General features: G+C 45.2%; 1 protein-coding gene across 1 annotated transcript in view; it reads right to left on the bottom strand.

Annotated features, from left to right (window-relative positions):
- Arl15 (ADP ribosylation factor like GTPase 15) overlaps positions 1-10491 on the bottom strand; it is a 361560-nt gene extending 351069 nt beyond the window's left edge. Inside the window, exon 1 of the mRNA XM_021208556.2 lies at positions 10352-10491. Within this exon, the coding sequence (XP_021064215.1) occupies positions 10352-10399 (48 nt within the window). The 5' untranslated portion in view covers positions 10400-10491. The remainder of the gene's footprint in view (positions 1-10351) is intronic.
- Positions 10492-10718: the final 227 nt, after the last annotated feature.

Below are 10718 nucleotides of genomic sequence, written 5' to 3'. Positions count from 1 at the left end.
TTTTTTTTTTTTTTTTTTGGTTTTTCGAGACAGGGTTTCTCTGTATAGCCCTGGCTGTCCTGGTACTCACTTTGTAGACCAGGCTAGCCTCGAACTCAGAAATCCGCCTGCCTCTGCCTCCCAAGTGCTGGGATTAAAGGCGTGCGCCACCACCGCCCGGCTCTTAGATGATTCTTATGTATTGAAATGGCCCATGCAATCCTCTGCGCCCACCTGACTGTGAAATCCACCACTCATCCTGGATCAGGAGAGCAGCTCCCTACTGAGATGCTTCGCAGCCTGCTCTCCTTTCTGCATCTTTGACAGCCAGGTCTGACCATGTCACTCCAGGCAATCTCTCTGACGCTTTCCACAATAGCTGGATTCTGCAGCTTTGGGTGGAGTCATTACTCCAAACTCTGCCCCCAGTCATACAGGGCCCTTCAAGTCTCTGCACAGTTGTCCCCTGCCTGGCCCTGGCAATGCCTGTCACTGGGCCAACCTTACTACATTTCAATGTTGCAGATTAAAAAGAATTCCCCTGGGAAGCACTCCTGGTCTCTCTAGACTGAGTTCTCTTTTACTGTGCTCCATCTGTACCTTTACCCTACTCTAAGTTGACTATGCAGCCCAAAAGGCAACTGCTGGGTTCTTACTGCACAGGAGTTCTTGAGCAACTTGAAGAGAAGCCAATGTCTTTTACACACTTGTATATCCCTTGTCCCCAAGAGCACCAGAAAATAAAGGGCTTATAGACAAAAGTGAGAGGTAATTTTATAGTATATAAATCATCGAATTAGAATGGAAATAAAGATCACTATTTCAGGAAGTACATAAAATAACAAAAAAAAAATGAAAGGAATAAGGTATAAACCTACTTTCAAATGTATTGACTATGTTTTTACTTGTGCAAACTATCACAAATACTCTAATTATCCAAGTTTTGCAAACGAGGAATTGGTGGTCCAGGTTGAATGTTTTTACTTGTGCAAACTATCACAAATACTCTAATTATCCAAGTTTTGCAAATGAGGAATTGGTGGTCCGGGTTGACTTGTATTAAATCTGGCCTCCAATATTTGGAGTTTTAGAAATAAGTACATTCTAAATATATATAGACTGAAGTATTTGGCTATCATCTTTTAATTCTGCCTGATAATAACATTTTAGGAGATAGCAGCAATCAGTATCATTTCAAATAAGATAGGTAATCTAATAACCATAAAACTCTGGAAATATAATTTCTTAAAACATGTAAATTAATGACTATTCTATAGTATTCCTCTTTGTTGGCATAGAATGAGATTTGAGACATACTTCATATTACACAGATTATAGATGAAACATCTGGGTCGGACTTCAAACTCAGTTTTATTCTCTAACAAAAGCTACATACACATAGTGTCACCAATCCTGCAGCAACTAAGACAGTCATGACTGTTCAGCTCTTCTCGGACTTTAGTCTCCTCAGGACAGAGACACACAGGCAGGAGAGTCAGACAGGCAGACAGACAGACAGAGAAAGATAGAGAAAGAAGTAACAGCTGTCACAACTCTCACAGGGTAGTTGAAAGGACGGACAGCTATTTAGCGGTTCCCACAGAATCTGGCACACACAGTAATTTTCCATCAATAGTAATTAGCATCACTACCACCAACTTCACTTCAATACTTTATCATAACAAAATGTGGCTGGTTGCATTCAGAAACAATTCTAAGTACAGTACAAATATGAAATTACTTAATCAATATCAAGAACCTTAAAATACAGGTAACCTTTGAGCCAAAAATTCTATTTTCCAGATTTGATCCTAAAGCAAAATTACCCTCAAAGGAGTAAGAACACGGTCTCTAACAATTTCCCTTTAAAGAATCACCATGCACATTAGCATGTTTATTGGCTGTACAGTAAAGGAACCTGTTTAGCTCTGACAGTTTCCCAAACCTCTTTGACACTGGAGTCCCCTTCAGTAGTTCAGATTCACTGTATGTATTAATTAGGGTTATTCTGCTGTGAACAGACACCATGACCAGGGCACTCTTATAAAGGACAATATTTAATTGGGGCGACCTTACAGGTTCAGAGGTTCTGCCCATTATCATCAAGGCTGGGGCATGGCAGCACCCAGGCAGGCATGGCACAGGAGGAGCTGAGAGTTCTACATCTTGTTCCAAAAGCAAACAGAAGACTGGCTTCCAGGCAGCTAGGATGAGGGTCTTAAAGCCCACCCCCAAAGGGACATACTTCCTCCAACAAGGCCACACCTACTCCAACAAAGCCACACCTCCAAATAGTACTACTCCCTGGGCCAACCACATTCAAACCACCACATTACAGTATCATGCAACTATGATTTACAATTCACTCTGGGAAAAACCCCAAGTGTGTACACGTGGTGCTGGTTAAACTATCAGCTCGACCCAAGCTGGAATCATCTGGAAAGAGAATCTCAATGGAGTTGTGGTATGTCTAATCAGGGATTATCTTGATTGTTAATTGATGTAGAAAAACCTAGCCCACTTGTGGGCAGCACCATTCAGTGGGTGGTGCCCTGACTTGTGTTAAGAGTGAAAAAAAAAGCTAGCTGAAAGGAAGCAGCAGGCAGCATGGGCACAGTCATTTCTCACTGCTTCTGACTGTGGATGTGCCATAGTTCACTGTCTGGGTTCCTACCCTGCCTTCTTCAACAACACACTACAGCCTGGGACTCTAAGCTGAAAAAAACCCATTCTCCCCTAAGCTGCTTTTGGTCGGCGTGTTCTAGCTATCACAGTGATAAAAGTGAAACCAGAATACATAGAATGTCACTGGCAGTGTTCCCGACCTTAGCCAAAACTAGAGGAAATACGCCATGTCTTGTTTGTTTGTGTGCTTTTTTTTTTTTTTTTTTTTTTTTTTGAGACAAGGTTTCTCTGGGTTGCCCTGACTGTCCTAGTACTTGCCCTTTAACCCAGGCTGTCCTTGAACTCACACAGATCCCTCTGCCTGTGCCTTCCGACGGCTGGGATTAGAGGCCTGGGCTGCCACCACCCCACCGAGCTACATGATATCTTAAGGAAAGGTAGCTAGTGAGTGAATTACTGATTGTCAGTACAATGCAGAGATTTCATGCTGCAGAAGAAAATGTATTAAAACTGAAGAGTTTGTAAGTACAAACCAGCAGGTTATGAGACAGTCTTTCCATCGTAAGTCCAGGATGATTAGACTTATGTGAAGTAGTCTATACAGACTGTAGGACAACATATTAAAATGCACAGCGACTGTCTCTGGATTGCTAGGAACCAATTTCCCCCTTGAGCTCTGCTGTGTCTTACTCCGAGCTTTTAATAATAAGCATGTTATCAAAATCATCTCAGTCCTGACCTACATTCAGCTCACGTGTGACTGCAATTCGAAAAATGACGTCAAGACTCAAAAACAAACTGGTGGACTTTTGAAAAAAAAAAAAAAACACCACAAACCTCTCAGGACCAATACTGGTGCATTTACCTGTCAAAGGCAGGTAAGATCTCTACAGATCACCCAAAAAAAAATGGTAACTTCAAAACCAGAGACATGAATCAAATATTCACTGATCTAAGCAACATTTCTTAAGCTCAGAAGGATCATCAGAGAAGGTTTAAAAGCAGGTTTCAAGAGAGTGGTATGTCACCAACACTAACATACAAAATACTCCCAACAATCTAAGCATCCATCGTTTGTCCTAAAGAGGCAAGGAAATGAGGCCCACTAACTTCTGCAAAGTTGTCACTAGGGACAGCGGCAGAGAAGCAACCTGTGGAAAGAGAGTTAGCTGTGGCCTGGAAGTCCCTTTGTTTCTTTGTTTGTCTGATTTTAAAAAGCACAAAGCTTTTGAAGTTAAAAATGCAAGACCTTACACCTGCTGATGTAAAGCAGAAAGGACACAAAAGACGGCTGGTTCCACGACTTCCTTTTTTAGCTCCGGACATCAGTCCAGGATGGTTGGAACCAATAAGGCTGTCCCTACTGCTGTCAATGGTCCTCAAGCATCTCTACACTCACAAGCTCTTCCCCATAGTTAGAAGCAAGATCAGCAACCATCCTATCAGACAGAGAACCCACAGGGATCCCCTCTCTGAAACACCAGGATAAGTCCTTGGGCCCAAGGAGACGGACGGAGTTCAGTGGCCAGACTAGTTCCCAGCAAACCAGTTTACAAACGGTACCGGAGGAGCTTGTCCTACAAATTCAACCTTTCAAGAGGCCGGGCCAGTCACTGGAGATCACGTAGGTGTGTTGGGCTTCGTGTCAAAGAACCTCAGCTAATGTTTATGCAAAAAAGAGGGGAGGAAATAGGTGTGAGCAGGTGCTTGCCTCAAGGCACACACCCACACAAGTCCTGAGTTCCCAGAGGGCCTCCCAAGAAACCAATCGACAGCAGCAGCAATCAAGTGACAAGTGACCCTTCCATTTCCAGGGGTGTATCTGGGCACCTCCTCCACAGTTATTTATTATTCCGGCGAAGCTTTATCGAACCATGTTTATAAGCACGAGCCTGGGGTCTAACAAGCTAGACTTAAATGTCAGCCCTGACCCTCTCTGCCGGCTGCATTATCTCAGTAAATACTCAACCTTTCAGCGCCTCAAGTCTCCTCTTTTCTGTTATAATCTGTTATAAGCAGCAGCTGATGAACGGGACTGGGACATGGTTGAATTAGATGATGCACGTAAAACTCCCACACTATACTCCGTGCACAGCCTCCACTTTACCAGGTACCAGGCTAGAATGCAAGTGCTAGAAAAGGAAGTAAGATGTCGGGGGAACCAGCTTGAATGCAGGTTACAGCTCAGGTTCTAAGAGTGTCTCTATTTCAACAGGGCAAGTCAGGATCGGCGTAGACATTGAGGGATCAATACAAAATGAAGACGCAAAACATCTTGCTCAAGGTCAAGAATTTCAAGATCATGATGGAGATCCACCAGAATGCAGCTTCTTTGACTCCTGAAGCATTTGGGGAGACGCCATGGAATAACTAAAAAGCAGCTGCCGGCTCCACAATAGCCGGTCCCTGCCTCTACCTCCAACTGGTACAGGAGTTTAATTCCCAAAGACACAAGTCAATGATATTAAAAGGTTGAAAACTCAATCCCAACTTTGGTGTCTGCAGATGGAGCTCAGAGGACATGACCAGGTCACTGGGGTAGAGGCCCCATGATTGAATCCTAGTGATTTTATAAAAAGAAGGACTGCTATATAAAAAGGAGGAAGACTACATCAACACAGGCATGAGCATCCCCTATCGCTCCATGTAAACCCCTGCAGTGTAACAGAAATTTGCCAGTCAGAAAGCCAGCAACAGAAACAGCGCCTGACCTTTGGCAGAAATCTGAGCCAAAAACCAAATTTATAAAAATAAAATGTGACTCTAGTACACCCTTAAGTAATGAAAAGCTACTCAATACTTCATCACTACTCAATTTACGAAAAATATCAGGGGAGGTTTTCATATCCTCACTAAATAATGGCTATCTTTCCCTCTCTTTAGCTGTCACCACAAATCCCTTAGACTTAATGTCCTCTGCTGAAGCCATAGCCTGCTTGTGGCCTTAGTGTCTACTAGTCAGCCTCATTTCCTAAGCTGTACTGGATAAAGGTAGACAACAGACTTAACAAGTAGATCCTGAGCGGCCGTAACAGGATCAAGAAGACCCAGAGCAGTAGAAAGCAGAAATGGCCCTGAAGGGGACAGTAATGATGCTTAGGGACGCATCTGTGTCTGCTGATGAAACTTCAGGGTCTGAAGATCACCTCAGTGACCAGAGGCGTTGTGAGACAGAAGGCTGAGCACTCATCTTCCAGCTAGCCTTTTCTATAAATGGTACTTGTTTTTACATGAAACATGTATTACATCAGCTTTTAACACCAAGAGCCTGCATCCCTGTCCTGTACTAGAGAGAATGGCTTGGACACGGAGACCCTAGTGAAGAGGAGGCCCTAGAGCCCCAAGGTCAGCTCACTAACTTGCTAGCTGTGTAAACTTGGGGGATACACACACACACACACACACACACACACACACACACACACACCTCCTTAGGCAGGTATAGCCTGTGATCAATTTAATCCCATCACTTGGGAGGCTGAGGCAGGTGGATTTCTGAGTTCGAGGCCAGCCTGGTCTACAGAGTGAGTTCCAGGACAGCAAGGACTACACAGAGAAATCCTGTCTCAAAAAAAAGAAAACAAACAAACAAACAAAACAAACAAACAAACAAAAGCAGGCCAAGTTCATCAGTGATTCCAAAGAAAGCTTAACCTTACTAATTCCCAAGCATAAGAGAGAAATGCAAAGAACAGCAGACAGCATCTAAGACCAATCAAACACGTGACACCTTTGCGACACATTTCATTTTGTAATAACACAAAGCAACACACGCCATAGAGACACGCACTAGAAAGCAACAGAGCATGTGAGAACCTGCCTTCTCCCCATAGGCCATCTTCAACCTGTCCTTCCACATGCTCCCCAAGAGTCATTGCCCTTGCAGTCCTGCAGCCAAGGAGAGCACTGTAGTCCATTCTCCATGACTTCCTGGAACATGGACAAGTAGGGTTACATAAGTATTTGTTGAATGGACTAAATAATATACGAGAAGGCTGGAGAGATGGATCTTGCAGAAGGCCTGGGTTCCATTCAAGGCACACACCTGGCAGATCCCAACTGTCGCTCAAGATCCAGGGGATCTGACGCCCTGCCCTCTTCTGGCCTCTGCAGATGCTGTACACATGTGGTGCACAGACAAACATGCAGGCAAGCATTCCTACATATAATACAAATAACAGTGATTCCAGAGGAAATACAGTGTCAGCAACATAATCATGATGTGCTAACATTTTTATTTGAGAACCAATGCACACATCTGGAGGAAGAGGCACAGGCCTTTAACCTCAGCACTCAGGAGGCCCTTTAATCCAAATCTGGGCCATACCTTCTGCTGAAGTCTATACAAGGACATGGAAGAAGAAAGGTTTTGTCCTTTGCCACCTTGCTAGCATTTCCATTCCCTCTCTGGCACTGGAGCCTATTACTTCAGGGTTCCAGCATATTCAAGCCAGCTAAGACACCCAGCCTTGTGGCACTGAGCAAGTACTAGATTCTTGGACTTTCCATTCGCAGCTAGCCATGCTTGGACTGCAGTCTGTAAGCCATTCCAATAAATTCCCTTTTTTCTGCAGAGATTCATTCCATAAATTTTGTGACTCTAGAGAACCTGTATTAGTGTCATTTCCTCATTATAAGTTATTTCCTGTTCTTTCTCTTTATAAAGCTCTGAACATTGTCTTAACCCATCAAAGGGAGAGGGGCATGCTGTCTGTTGGTGACAGCTAAATCCTGAACCATATATCTGCCTGATTAGAAGCATGACTTATAAACTTGCTCAAGAGAGAAGGGAAAGAGATATAACCTCCTCCGATGACACCCGCATTATCTAGAAAAGATAAGACTTTTACGTTTAAATTGCTAAACAAATTCTATCTTGATCATCTTAAGTGTAAAAGATACATCCTGCATTCCAAAAATCAAAATACCTAATCCAAACAGATACTATCTTGCCTCAGTTTAGAAGCCAGAAGAGAACAGAATCACCTCTCCTGTCTCACATCCATTCATCAGCGTGTAATCCTGGGCTTTAACTCCATGCCAGGCACCAAGCCAGGCACAGTACCCGGTGTAACGTGTAATTATTTAGGATTTGCCAGGTATCCCTCTTCCCTGAACCAAGATTAATAAAACCTCCGTCTTAAATATTAAGACGGCAGAGCCTTCACCTTAGCTGTCACAGGAACATTCAAGAAATTAACTGCAACTTCTAAGAGCAGAGAGCTTCCTTCATCTGTCTTACCATTTCAATGCTATCAGAAGTTGTTAAAAATAGCATTCACACACACACACACACACTCACGCACACGTACTCGCACACGCACACACACCTCCTTTTGCCTTCCTTTAGACTCTGCCCCAAATAAAATAAGTTAAGTGATAACACCCAAATAAAGGACAATGGTGGACCCCTCATGTATAGCTTTTCTTTCCGACATAACAACAAAAATGCAGAGCACTGTCTAAAGAGAAGAAAGGATGGAGGGAGGACACACATTACTCCTGATGGGGGCATGAAGAGGGCACACACTCTAGTACACTCTGCAAAGCCTACAGTCCAACTAGGAACAAAAAAACATTCCCCCGCCCCTCCTGGAAGGGAAATATCGGAACTTAGGAATCGATTAATAAGATGCCAGGCCCAATCAAAGAAATCGATCCTGTATTTTTTTCAGAAACAGGATTTTAAACAGATCCCAGGTCAAGATGGCGCATGAGCAAATGAGAGAAATGCAAGAAGACAGGGAGAATGGAGCGACGACGTAGCTCACTGTTTTCTCTGCGAGTGGGTCAGCGAGAAAGCACAGTAAAGCAGCCTCTCGAACTCGGGAGTCTGTTTTGTTTTTCCTCCGGTCCACTTAGTGGGGAAGGACTTTCTTCCGTGTTTTCACAGGGATACCTAACACACTCATAAAACCTGACCTGTCTCCTTTAAGACTTTGTTTTCTCCCCCACGCCACCCCCAGTATAGCCCATGACTTTTATGGGACAGTTAACTTCACTGCACTTGGGAATTATTGAAAGCACTCTGAAGTGGCAAAACAATGATTTTATACAAAAGCCAAACAAGGCACTAGGGCAAAACAGGTAAAAGAGATGGGCCAAGTCAAGAGTAAAACCCAGGGCCCAGTGACAGTGACCTAAACTCCCAGGGTAACCTTATACCTACAAATATTCATCCACCTATCCTGAACCCATATCTACATGGAAGGTAACCTGAGTAATCTGTAATCCTGTTTTCCCTCAGGTCTTTTAGTGGGCCTGGTACCTCAAAGACAGCTATGTGCTGAAGTACTACAACAGTCTCAGCAGATCATGAGAACCCCCCCCCCCAATTCCTCTCCGAATCACTAAGTATCCAAAACTAGCAGTACAAGTAAGGTACCCTATACTTTCTTCTTATTTGGTAATTTTTTTTTTTCTCAGCCAACTGGCTTTTTGTGGGGCAGATTACAAGACATAGCCATAGCATGATATGGATAAACTACAAATCAACCAATCATTTAACCTTCAAAATAGTCTTCTGGACATATTTGAGAATCCTCAACCTACAAGGACACTTAATGTTTACAGATAACCCACCTAACCTGGCGCAGCGGTAACACCTCTTTATGACAAAGACAGAAGTCACTGCCATAAATACATAAACAGCAAAACCAAATTTCAACTGAGACTCTTTGATTTCGGCTCTGTTCTCGAGGTCGTGCACTAACGGGTCTCCATCCTTGCCGGTTTCTACATACCTAAATAAACCCTCATACACAGGTAACATTACGAGGCAGCCCTCTCTTTCTTGGTCTGAAGAGTATTCAGTCTTTCTCCGTACGGCCTGAAGTGTAATTCCTAGAAAGGCACTGACAAATCTCTGCCAGGCCAATCTGCAGTGGAAAACCATGTGTCCTACAGGATGACAGAAGGGCCGACGCTTCTAACCTCTCTACTTCAGCACTGCATGGCAACAACCGTTCATTCTAACACCATCCACGCAGAAACTGAACGGGATTGAACACGGTTCATGTCAAAAAGAATCTGCTTGACCACAAACAGGCAGCTCTGTGGAAATACAATTTCTGGAACGAAAACACAAGGCTTGCACAATTCTAGAAACACGTCTAAGTGTTCCGTTCCAGCGCTGTGCTAAAAAAACTTTTTCCTACCTAAACTTCCCAGCACGGGGCTGATCTCAAACCGGTTGCCAAACCATGCACACCAGGCACAAAAGCGGCGTGCACCACAACCACAGCCGTGGGGCAATGCCTGTCCCTACCCAATCCTGCTCAGGCCGGGTTGCAATGTGGTTTAGTCCAGTCTACTTTCTGGTAATGTGTTTTTAAAATCCCGCCACGACCCAGGTCATTCCTTTAGAGATCTAATAACGACCAAATGACCGGACCTGCCAGGCACTTAGCGAGCCATTCTGCTTATGGCTCTTTAATAGCACTTGGAGTTCTGTGAAGGGGAGAGCGGAAAACTCCAGCTTCCCCGGAAAGAAAGTCCTGCGCCGGGAGCGCGGAGAGGCGCGCGGAGCGTGGCCCCATCTCCCGCAGTCCCGCCGGTCCCCTCCGCGCCTTTACCTGTCAGCCCGGCCTCTCCCCCGACGCCGCCCCTCAGAGCCAGCCCCGGGGAGAAAGCAACCCAAGGCATCCCATCCCAAAGAAAGAAAGCCGAGAGGCTGCTGCTCCAGGCAGGGGGCCATGGGCCACCGCGAGATCCGAGAGGCGACATGCCGCCCGCGCCCCGCACCTACCAGATAATCCATGTACAGAAACGCCTCAGTTATCCGGAGATCAGACATCCGGCAGCCTAAAGCATCCGGAATGGCTCCGAACCCGGAAAAAAAAAAGCAGCAGCGTCTCGGGCTGCGAGCGAGCAGCTCCTGAAAAAGCCAGCAACAGCGAAAATCGCCGAGAGCAGCCGAGGAGCCGAAGATTACACCAGGGGAGCGGCGATTGGCTGGGAGGGCGGGCAGAGGAAAAGGAGCGCGCTCATTGGCCGGAGCGTCTATAAAAGGCAGTCCCCCCCGGTGGAGGGCAGCAGAGAAGCGCGGGACCCGGGACCGGGCTGGTTCCTGTGTGCTGGGGGAGGGGCGGGCGGAAGCGCGCGGCGGCCCGGGG

The sequence above is a fragment of the Mus pahari genome, chromosome 11 (genome assembly GCF_900095145.1).
Source record: "Mus pahari chromosome 11, PAHARI_EIJ_v1.1, whole genome shotgun sequence".
Taxonomy (NCBI): domain Eukaryota; kingdom Metazoa; phylum Chordata; class Mammalia; order Rodentia; family Muridae; genus Mus; species Mus pahari.
This window is presented reverse-complemented; position numbering and strand designations above follow the sequence as displayed.